Here is a 12,538-nt window from a genome sequence, read left to right as displayed (position 1 = left end):
CCTAGAAATAAGAAGATGTGGTATGAGTGCCAATAAGACAACTCTCCATCCAAGTCATAATTTATAAAAGAAAACCATTATAGGTCAAAATACGTCTTCAACACAGAGCCTTGGCTCACATTAAAAACAACAAGCTATAAAGGCCCCCAAAAAGTGTTAAACTATTCAAACGGGAAAACCAACGGTCTAATCTATATAAAAAACAAGAAACGAGAAACACTTATGAACCACATCAACAATCGACAACCACTGAACAACAGATTCCTTATGGTTTAAATGTTTTAATGGTACCTATTTAATTATGAAGTCTTATTTCTGGTAGGTTCATCATTAGAATTAACATTATAACATAAAAAGAGTGAAAAACATATGCAAGAAACAAAGTGTCCTGTCCCTCTCATATAATTTATGAAAAAGTCACCGTATGGTCTTCAACAATGAGTACCGGTAAAACCCATAATACTTTATTTATTTGTTGAGTCATAAGAACTTTTGTGGATGCATCTTCTTCATCATATATGTAGTGAGGGCTATTCCTTTAAAATGTATGTGGGAGGGTAGGAAGGGACTTTAAAAATATCCCTACAACCAAGAACCAGTTTGGATAATTTTACATTATATTAATAGACACATACTGAAAAAAAAAGACTCTTGACCCACATTCAATTCTTAAACTTCCTTTCCTACCGTCCCACATACATTTTAATGGAATAACCCTGTATTAGTTTCTTCAGTTGTTGTGATTTAGAATTGTATTTATAGATTTTATTAGCCCAAAGAGATTATAGACATTACTCAATATACAAGAAACGGACCTGTTTCCTGTGGAACAACCATTACTTCCATCTAGATGAGTATGAAGATCCATGCCCTCCAGGGTGAGTGAACAAATAATTTAGGGTGGTACCAAACACCTTGACTTATATTAATTTGGCTCGTTTAATTTTCATAAAATTTTAACAAAATGTTTACTTTAACCCTTTGACAAAAATATAAATTTTTTTTAAAATTTTGTTGGATTTATAGCATTTTGACAAACACTAATTTTGATTATTGAGAATCTTACTATTCCCTTTACAATACAGTGTGATTAAAACATTTAGCTGCTTTTCACAGAGTTATCTCCCTGTCGTGTTAGGTACCACCTTAAATGCCAGTGTTACCTGGTAATATTGTTATCTGAAAGTTATTTTTTTTTTTTAAAGAAGTGGTGTTTATATATATAAATACAAAGATGTGGTATGATTGCCAATGAGAATTATCTACCAGAGGTCAAATAATGTAAATGTAAGCACCTAGCTTACCTTGAAGCCTTCAACTGGTCCAATGACACAGTTATCGTCCTTTGGTTTTCGTTGTCTACGAATATAGTCCCTAGTGTAAACAGTGTATAACTTGCATGTTTTATTTAATACACTTTCCCAATTTATTTATTTATATTAAATGCATGAAATATTAAGTAGGGGGATGTAATTACATGTCAAAAACATTTGGGTGCTGAAACTTTATGTTAAGGAGTGAATTGGTCCAGTTCTGAAAGGTCAAATTTTATCACGTCTGAAGCTGTCAAACTGAATTTTACACCCCCTTAACACAGAATTGCCAATATTTTGAGTTAGAGCTGGTAGAAGTTTCTATAATTTTGATATTATTTGTCTCACTGGTAGTACACTACACTGTAAAACTATTTTGAAGAAAGAGCAGGTGCGATTTTTTTAATTTGAATTTATTGTCTAAAAGAAATGCACTACGAAATAACTGTGTTCTCGGGCCTAAGAGATGGATTACTGAAATCTAGATTCTGTACTTTGGGAACTTTCCTGAATGATTTGCTGGTTTCAATTTGTCAAACTCAATAAAAGTAAAGGATTTACATCTTTGGTTTACAGAAATTCTGTTAAAAATTGACATTTTGGCATTCTACGGCTATAATAAGGATTTTAAAGAAGTTTACATTTTATGCCTAAGAGGCATGCTGACTTTCTATCTGACAGCTTTTTTGTTCCTGATATTTGTGTTTCTGTGCTTAAATCAAATTTAATTAACCATTTGTGAACTCTGAATAAAGAGAAAAGTAGACTATCACAGAAAAAAAGTGCAGAATATTTTGTTTTCATGGCCCTGGTTAAACAGCCTAACTGATGTATGTAAAATGTGAAGCGCTTTGTACATCAAATCTCTAGTCCATCACAAATATTTCACTAAATCTGAAAAGAAAGCTTTTTACTATATTCAGTACACCTTACTCCTTTAAAGGTTACCATATTTTTTTCCTGTATGATAGTAAGTGGTCCAAATTTATACCTTTTGAGACTTAAACTAAATGCAAGTTTTCCATCGAAATGTGAAAAAACTGGCCGCCAGACCATATTGTCTTTCAAAAAATTTAAATGCAAGAGTCCTTTTGCATTTAGACTTCTTGTATGATAACACCTTAGCATAGAAATGAACAAAAAGTAACACATTTTCACTTCTGATAGCTTCTGTGTGCATTTTTATATGTCAATATGGACTACCGCCTAAATTGACTCTAAATAATTCTCAGTACTGCATGGTCCAAGACCATTTTATACTCATGTGGTATACTTTTTGTAACTTTTCTATACATTTAAAGTACATTTAATATATATGAAAGAATAATTTAGGCTTAAAAAACTTCAAAAACTTCAAATTGGCTAACAAAAATGCATATTTATATAAGGCTTCCCTGAATTGGAAAATCTCTATTTTCAGGCATAGGCGCATATAAATTTGACTTTGGAATAAATACAATACATCTGATAAATAAAATGAGTGTGCAGATGCTTTTAATACTTAATATCTAATATTCAAGAGCATTTAAAAAGTAAATTTTTGCAAAATTTCAAGTTTTTAGGCCAAAATCTTGACAGTTGAAGATATTTAATTTATACGTCAAAAATAAACATCCAAATGTCAATACTAAAATGACCCCAGTTTCTGTTATATATGACATATGGCCATGAAACTTGGCAAACCATCTCATTATTGCCCAAGCTTAGGTTATGCAAAGTTTTATAAAGATTGGTCAAGTCTTTCTGTCCTATTAGGTCCAATGACACAGTTATCGTCCTTTGGTTTTCGTTGTCTACGAATATAGTCCCTAGTGTAAACAGTGTATAACTTGCATGTTTTATTTAATACACTTTCCCAATTTATTTATTTATATTAAATGCATGAAATATTAAGTAGGGGGATGTAATTACATGTCAAAAAAATTTGGGTGCTGAAACTTTATGTTAAGGAGTGAATTGGTCCAGTTCTGAAAGGTCAAATTTTATCACGTCTGAAGCTGTCAAACTGAATTTTACACCCCCTTAACACAGAATTGCCAATATTTTGAGTTAGAGCTGGTAGAAGTTTCTATAATTTTGATATTATTTGTCTCACTGGTAGTACACTACACTGTAAAACTATTTTGAAGAAAGAGCAGGTGCGATTTTTTTAATTTGAATTTATTGTCTAAAAGAAATGCACTACGAAATAACTGTGTTCTCGGGCCAACTACTATGAACAAAACCCATACATATTTTTACTCCAGATTTAAATATTTCATCATTGGAGACTGCTATAATACATTTTGTATGAAGCGCTTCTATCTACAAATGTGCACACGGTCAACTCTTTTACACCCCTATGAAGTTACAAAAATAAGCACTCAATACTTATAATTATACATTTTTTGTTTAGCTAGAATCATGAAAACACGATTTCTATCAAGTTTTTCGTTAATTTATCTGTGCATTTTATTGTGGGACCTTGTGCTATCTTTATTGTGTAATGAATGTTGATTTCAGAAGGACCTTAAATTGCTGTTAGCCAATCAAAATAACTGTATCATATTGAAACATAAATCTAATGTAATTATTTACAGGTGTAAAGGACTGATCCTTCTAGAAACATACACAACCCTTGAAGGAGATGACTTAAAAGTTCCAGATTTTCTTCAGATTGAACAAGAAGTGACTGGAAATTCCAAATATTCCATGTTTAATTTATCAATAAAAGAAGAAATGGACCGAACCAAAAGTGATGCGTCAATTGATAGTAGAGACGTGTAAAATCCAGAGATTTTCTTTGTATATTTTTAATCATCTTTTCAACGTTCAGGTGCGCATATGAACATGATTTTAATTGGTTTTGTTCTTTTTTGTCCAGGTGCTTTAACAAAATGGATGTTAAAGATGTTTTAGTCATAAAATTAAGACCAAATCTAAGAAATATATTTCTACAAAATTTTTGTTTACTTTAACATTCATTCATTCCCAAACAGTATAGAAGATAAAAATCAAGGCCGATTTGGTTCCCTCTGAAAATATATAAAATAGAGGATTTGTTCACACATTATCATTATTTTAATGCACCTGCGTTTCTGGATGCTTTTGTAAACAGGAAGATTGTATGACGGACTTGTACATCTAACCAGGGTATTTGCTTTCATATGGAGCAATTTTTTTTCATTTGATCAGGGTTTGAAAATTAGCAGGGTCCAACTGACCAATGGCTCCTGAAATTTTGTGTGGGCTACTATAACTTCTGTTTCTTGTATAGAACTACATATATTGACTACATAAGTTTAAGCTGTGGGGTACCATGCCAAAATTTTAACTTCAATGATACTTTGTAATTACAATTTGCTAATACTGTAAATTCAGAAATTAGTGCGAGGTTTTTATTATTGTGAAAATTACGACAGACTTGTAAACACAATAATTTAAACTCGCATTTTGAAATATTTTATATGAATTAGCCACGATTTTTCTCAAAATTGTAAAAATTAAAATCCCATTGAAAGTCTAAAATGACAAAATCGCAATAATAAATGCAAGCAATAATTTCTGAATTTACAGTAAGCAGATAAATGTTAACAGCATTTCCTCCATAAACTTTCAGGAATGAGCATTCGAACAAGTATCATTCATATGTCAGTATTTTAATTGTGTGTGACATGTATCCCTAAGACTCTGTTATCATTATGTTGTTTGCACAAAGGTTACGTTTTATTACAAGAACATTCATAGGGGGGCAGTAGTTTTAGAATTATTTGTTGTTGAATTTTTCATAAATTTATGTTCTTTTGAAATTATATTTTTAAAATGTTTTCTTTAAATCTAACAATGCATGTTGTTGAAAGTAATCAGTCATCTAATATTTTTGGGGCTTTATATTAGTTGAAATAAAATTAATTTTTATACGCTATGTATGAATACAAACATTCAAAGATTTATTACAGAGCCAACATGTACTTTCAATCCTCTTGTGTATTTGGAATTATGTAATTTTTTATGAAATAACCATTTACACACTATTTATGTACATTTTATGGAACAGCTGTTAGCATTTTTACGAAGAATTTATGAATATATTATTAAAAAGACACATTCTATCAAAATTCTAATTCACAGGCCCTGATACTGTCTTATCATGAGAGATTATATCAAACAGTTTGGTTTATTGTATTAACCAATTAAAAAAATATATATCCCATGAAGTAATAGAATATAGAAGAAAAGATACAAAGTTATTATTATATGACTCCAAGATTCAAATAGGAAAAACAAAAAATCTGGAAAAATCTATGTTGGTATAATATGATGGTTTACTTTTTCCAACAAAATAAGGAGGGAAAAATCAATAATTAAAGTTGACATTTAGTTAGCAAAGAGAAAACTATAAGCAAGAAATTGTTTTTATTGCTTTGTCTAATTTTATGATGTGGGAACTAAAGTCACATGTTGTCTATTTATAATTTTTTTTTTTACATTTTCATCATTTGCTGCTGTTGAATTGTTTTCTGCTTTCATTTTTGTGCTTGAATTTTTTATTCATTTATTTCACATTATAAGACAAGTCTTCACATATCATAACTATAAAAGAGTCTCAAATCAGTCAATTTTCATATCATTAAATGTTTAGATTTCATTTCAAAGATACATTATTTTGAAATGAAAGTATTAATTGGCAGAGTTGCTTCATCTTGACGGGAATAAGGAAGTATAAAATTAATAAGATTGAGGGGATGAGTCATCCCAAATTCCAGATGATAAAGTATTGTTACCTGGATTCTAAAAAATTAATCATTTCTTCCTGAGTTCGATAGGTGTAAATTCCGAATTCTCACAAAAATAAAAGTCAATCTCGACAACCCAAAATGTCATCCTGCTTTTTAAGATTGACAGCTACCTCTACAATTCCGTTCCAAAAACCTTATATTAAAAGGGATCCTACATCCTAGCTATAGTCATCTATTGTCAATTTTATTACAATGTCCTAAATAACATCCCGGTGTAGAACATTTTTTTTTAATTTAAAGTAGATTTATGGAAGCTATAACCAGATTCAACCTATGGCTGTAACATTTAAAGTCATAAGTGATAAGACTTTAAGGAAGAAACTGCTTATTTTTTTTTATCGTAGAATGAATTTCACACTTATTGGTTTCTGTGTGCATCCAACCATTCATCCAATTTCAAAGTGCTTTTCCTAAGAATTATGTACTGGGCAATCAGACAACCCTTATTATATAATGTTTCTAAGGCAGCCTTATTTGTTATATATCAGTAACTTTTAGTAGTTTTGTGTATCATTTACATTCTATGGATAAATGAATTGTACTGGATTGTATGTATGTTTTTTATTGACTGAAATCTCCGATTGTGTTATGATCCTTAGTTTATAAATCTTTTTAAAGGATTAGGTATGACTATTTGACACCTGTTTTTCCTCTTTTAGTGATTTAATAACAAAATTACCCAGCTAGATATACAGTCTTATATGCACCAATAGCAGGCATGAGAATATATTGTAGAATATTTCAGTCTCTAGTTATGTCCCTTTATAACATTTTATGCAAGCAGGAGCATCATCTGTATCCGATGGAAACATTCTCCATTTTTTGCATATCAGTTTGATAAAAAGTTAATATATATTTTAATCAAAATTTGCATGGAAGTTTTGTATTTGATCTGAAAACTTTTTTCAAAGAGGCATTATATTTGCATGAATTTATTTTATTAAATGCTTTTATTTTTCCAGAATATCTCCTAAATGAATTTCATATCTGAATGAAATAATTGTAAGATATATTTGTATATATATGTGAATCAACATAATTTATTACCAAAGTGTTCATGTATATAAAATACTCCACAAAACACACTGTAAATTCAGAATAAAAGGATGTCATATATTTTTGGCTACAGACAATAATTTGAAAGAAATTAATGACAATACTTGACATGTTGAGTTCTAGTAAAATATTATTATCAACGATCAGATTGCAAGCTTTATAGTTGTGTTATTCATCTTATTGAAATGTAAAAAAAATGTGATATAATTTCTGAATTTACAGTTATTTTCATTTAAGTATCTGCTGATGTTGTGTTAAAGTTTATGGATTGTTTATTTCCACCAAAATAAGTGTAGACTTGTCAAATCTAAATTCTTATTTAATGAAGATTTTATACTTGTGGGAGAAATGTTTTACTCACAAAAAAGAGTTGTTAGTTAAGTATTTTATTACCAAATGTTATTAAGACCCAATAACTGTAAATGTTCACATTTTGTATTTGATTTTCATTAACAATCACTTAGATAACCCTTATGTTTGGCAGTTGTGAAAGAGATAACTGTCTGTTGATTTATATGGAAGCGAATCTGGAAACATTAGATTAATCAAATCAGATTTAATTTAACCTATCAACATTGTTTGTCATTGTCTCTGCATGCAGCATTCATATAAACATATGGACATAAACATTTGACAAATTAGATATGGTAAAAATGTTCTATATATTACTCCAATTGATCAGCTAGCTGTTACATTGATTATGAAATTCATTTTGGTCTTAAATGCAACTGAAGATGTCAAAAATATTTTATCAAATGAATTTTATTTACCAAAGGATTGAAATAAAATTGTATTTTGAAAAAAAATCTGTATTACTGTCCGTCCAGTCAATTTGAAATCTCTAAAGTATTTTCTATCTCGTTTTACATTGACTTTTTGATTTTTAAGCTTTATATCTCCTGAAAAGGCCATTAAAGAGAATACCAATCATATGTACTTACAGATAATCCTTGATCATCTCAACCAGATTGATTTTCTCGCTGGAGCCGGTAAGGCGAAAGCGAGAAAAGCAATTGAGTTGAGATGAACAATGATAATCTGTTTATCGCTATTTTACCTATGATTATGATGTCAATTTCATGTCAATTTCCTTGCAATGCCACATGCCTCCTTAGTTTCTAATGATAATTTTCCATCTCGAGCAAGTAGCATGATATGAAAATTATCACAAAAAAAAAGATCAATGGAAAAATGCACAAAAAAGCAATAAAAAAACATAACAAAGCTCCATTTAACTCTCTGTTTTGGTAATTATTTCTTCAGCCAATGAAATTTCTCCAATCAAATTTTTAAAGCTGTGAACCATCGTCAAACAGAATGTTGAATGAAGCTTTGGCATAATTTTACCAGGGTTCCCAGATTGAAAAACATTGAAGGTAAAGAGGGGGGGGGGGGTGTTTTGGTGTGTAAGAGGAAATTGTTTAGCCCTCAATGATAGATGATATAAAATGCCGTCACTCATTATTTATTAACTGAGAGCCATTCCCAAGTGTAATTATATTTGGAACAGCCCAAAATGAAACCTTGACATATGATCTGTGTCTTAATCAGATTGAAAAATTACTCATAAGTTGAGATTTTGTTTTTTGATTCAAATTAATCACACTAATCATTTCTGTATAGAGTAATCACTTATGCACTAAAAAGTCATGAATTCTGAAAACTAAAGGTATATTGTACTTATGCTCGACCTAAGAAAGAAGAGGGGCATTATGTTTTTGATCTGTGTGTTCATTTGTACATCCATCTGTCTGTCAGGCATTTTTTGATGGAGTTGAAGTCCAATCAGTACACATGTCCCAATGCTATGATCTTTCTAATTTTAATGCCAATTTATAGTTTTTGGGATACGATTGCTTTTAAGCAATCTGTAGACTTTTACCATTGACTCAGGGCTCATTCCCTCACGTCAACCGTTTTATTCTAAACATTCAGCAACATCTTCAGATTCTTATGATTGTCTTGCTTTAAAAGGTAAAAACAAGCAAAAGGATTGAACATAAACAACTCCTGTAATGTTCTTCTCATAATCTTCATGTTTGATTTTTCCCTTGACTTATATGGGTGTTTTTAACAACACGGAAAATCAGAATTAAGCAGTATTTATATTTAGTGTTTTTATAAATTTAGAAACACGTCAGAGGGAATTCCCCAGTTTTGATAAATGCGAGAGTTCTTTGAATTCCGATAATTCTATTTCTGTCATGTAAGAACTGAAGTGGAGTTTTCTATATATTACCGTTATGAAACTGATACTGTACTCTCATAAAGAAATTGAGACTCATTCATCATATCATAAATTAAATAAACGTTCTTGTTCCAAATCGCACGTCGCGGGTTTGTTTATGTATTAATGCGCATGCGTATAGTTTTCTTGATTTCAAGGGGTATCAGATTGAGTGGTTGTTCTGGATTCCCCGCTTTTTAATTAATTTGAAACTCATTCGATTCTTTCTATATCTGCCTGCTATTGAGGGTTTAATATTGTTGTTGCATAATTTAAAATCATATGCATCATTTAAATTAAAATCAATGAAGTTTTACCTATAACACCCCTTTAGCCGAAATGGAGTCTTCCATATTATTGTTTCGAGTTGTCTCCCTTTCAGAAGTATTTCCCGTCAAAATCGTCAAGAAAAATTAACTCGTTAGATGTCGATAAACGTCGTATTATATTAAGAACGATCTCAATTTAAACAGAGGAGTGTGTACGGAAGGATTCATGCCCACTGACCCAAAGGAAATTAATAATTAAAGGGTTAGAAATGGGGTTCCTCCTAGAATTAACGGTGATAAGATACGAAGTGAATAGTCCGAGATTACTGGGTACAAGTCAAATCGGCACCTGGTTAAATCGGCATCTAGTCAAATCGGCACCTATTTAAAAGTCAATTCGGCATCCAATAATATTTGATATAATATATGGGACTGGGAAATTGGGTTCCTTCTAGAATTAACGCTGATAAGATACGAAGTAAATAGTGGGTACAAGTCAAATCGGCACCTGGTTAAATCGGCATCTAGTCAAATCGGCACCTATTTAAAATTCAATTCGGCATCCAATAATACTTGATATAATATATGGGACTGGGACTATTTAAGTTTGTAATTTAAGTATACTAGCATAAAAGTCCCCCACGGTCCCAGCTTGTCTGGCAAATCAGTAGTCGGACATCAGAGTAATCTGGAACTATGAAGTGAAATACCTTCTCTCTCTCTCTCAGTGACTGCTGTGGAAAGTAAACTTGGAATTGATAGCACACAAATAAAACAAAGTACATTGCTCGTACACTTGTATCCAGGATTAGCTATTTTTAAAGTTGAGTGACTATTCAGATTTATATTACCTTAGCATGTGCAGTTGAATTAGTTTTGAAAGTAATACTATCCAACTGTACCAGGCCTTGCGGTCATAAAACTTTCGAGTCAGTTTTTTTGTACTCCTACTCGAAAATCAACCAATGAAATTGCTTGATTTCTTGTTTCGAGCATGATTTTTGTGCTCCAAGCACTGAGCAAAGTTTTATGCCTTCAAGGCCATAGTCCAAATAATTATGACGTCTTGGAAGGCTATTATAATTTTTTTCTTTGAAGCCTTACTTCGACGTCGAAGAAAGGCGTCAAAGAAAAAAAAATATAATAGCATTTCAAGATGTCATAATTATTTGGACTATCAAGGCCAGGGCTGCCAAAAATGCGTGAGACTCGCGCATGTTCATGCTTTTTTGCAGCAGTATCCTTGGATCAATTTTTCCTCTTTGATCTTTTCTATTTTTGGCCAAATCTCACGAATTTGCTTAATGAAAAGTTGGCAGAACTGCTATACATGTGTCAATGAAAACTATATGGCAATCGTATCCCTCAGAGCATTCTGCTCTTTGATTACTATAAATTCACGGTCCACTGAACATGGAAAATGATAGTGCTAGTGGGGCATCCATTTACTTGTTTCAATATTGAGTTGTTAGATTATTTACATTAATCTCAAAAGAAAAGACAGATTTTTATGCCCCACCTACGATAGTAGAGGGGCATTATGTTTTCTGGTCTGTGCCTCCGTTCATTCGTTCGTCTGTCTGTCTGTGCGTCCGTTCGCTTCAGGTTAAAGTTTTTGGTCAAGGTAGTTTTTGAAGAAGTTGAAGTCCAATCAACTTGAAACTTAGTACACATGTTCCCCATGATATGATCTTTCTAATTTTAATGCCAAATTATAGTTTTGACCCCAATTTCGTGGTCCACTGAACATAGAAAATGATAGTGCGAAGTTCAGGTTAAAGTTTTTGGTCAAGGTAGTTTTTGATGAAGTTAAAGTTACATCAACTTGAAACTTAGTACACATGTTCCCTATGCTATGATTTTTCTAATTTCAATTTCAAATTAAGGTTTGACCCCAATTTTCACGGTCCACTGAACATAGAAAATGATAGTGCGAGTGGGGCATCCGTGTACTATGGACACATTCTTGTTATGTAAGGAATGACTGTAATATTTTTTCTGTCTATGAAGAAATAACATAAAAAATTTGGTGCACACTGAATAACGCGCATAGCGGGTTATTTAACAGCAGGCACCAAATTCTTTAGGTTATTTCGAATAGACAGAAAAAATATTACAGTCATTTCTTATAATTTAATTCTAAATTCCATAATAACCCATGAAAAAACGTTGATGATGTCACAGTCACATGACTAAACTATGTCTATGGGCTGATAACAAAATAACGTCAGCCAATCAGAAGATGCATTACATCCAAAATTAAATTATAATAGAACAAGGGCATAAACATGCAATGCTGTTAAATTGTAATGGAAAACATTCAAATCGTGAACAAGCTTATTGAAGCGATATCAAATTAAACAGCTTTTACAAAATGCAAGTTTTTTCCATAGTTAAATGTACCAAAGAATGTATTTTTAAAGGTTATATAAAAATCCATTGCTTTTTTCATTTATACAAGGTTCAAATTGATTTATTCTGTCAATGCATGTTGGAAGTATTTTCTTATTCTTTGATTAATATTGTTTATCGAGGTTTGTCTAATGAAATGATTCTTTTTAGCTTATATTAGAGTTGACTTTCATTTTACAGAGTGCTAACCATGATATCTGAATCTATTAGATAAAGGTTTACTGGTTTATTAGTCCGACACACAGATACAACTAGTTTTTAATTGCATTAAATCATAATTATCTGATAATCGTACGAAAAATATTGAGTGTTTACCCGTTTTTTAATGGCCAAGCTTAAAACTAGAGATGCGATTTTTAGAAATTCCTAAAATAGTGAAATTGATTTTGAGTGTACATCTTACCTTTAGAGTTCTTCTGTGTGCTGTGTGTCTCAATAACAAGTTAATTTATTTGAATGATAATTTCTGTTTTTAATATGTTA

General features: G+C 31.2%; 1 protein-coding gene across 1 annotated transcript in view; it reads left to right on the top strand.

Annotated features, from left to right (window-relative positions):
• The window catches only part of LOC143076720 (TRPL translocation defect protein 14-like), a 31,193-nt gene extending 23,628 nt beyond the window's left edge, over positions 1-7,565 (top strand). The window contains exons 11-12 of the mRNA XM_076252576.1: positions 763-878; positions 3,893-7,565. Coding sequence (XP_076108691.1) covers positions 763-878; positions 3,893-4,079 — 303 coding nt within the window. The 3' untranslated portion in view covers positions 4,080-7,565. The remainder of the gene's footprint in view (positions 1-762; positions 879-3,892) is intronic.
• Positions 7,566-12,538: the final 4,973 nt, after the last annotated feature.

This window comes from Mytilus galloprovincialis, chromosome 5 (assembly GCF_965363235.1).
Source record: "Mytilus galloprovincialis chromosome 5, xbMytGall1.hap1.1, whole genome shotgun sequence".
Taxonomy (NCBI): Eukaryota; Metazoa; Mollusca; class Bivalvia; order Mytilida; family Mytilidae; genus Mytilus; species Mytilus galloprovincialis.
This window is presented reverse-complemented; position numbering and strand designations above follow the sequence as displayed.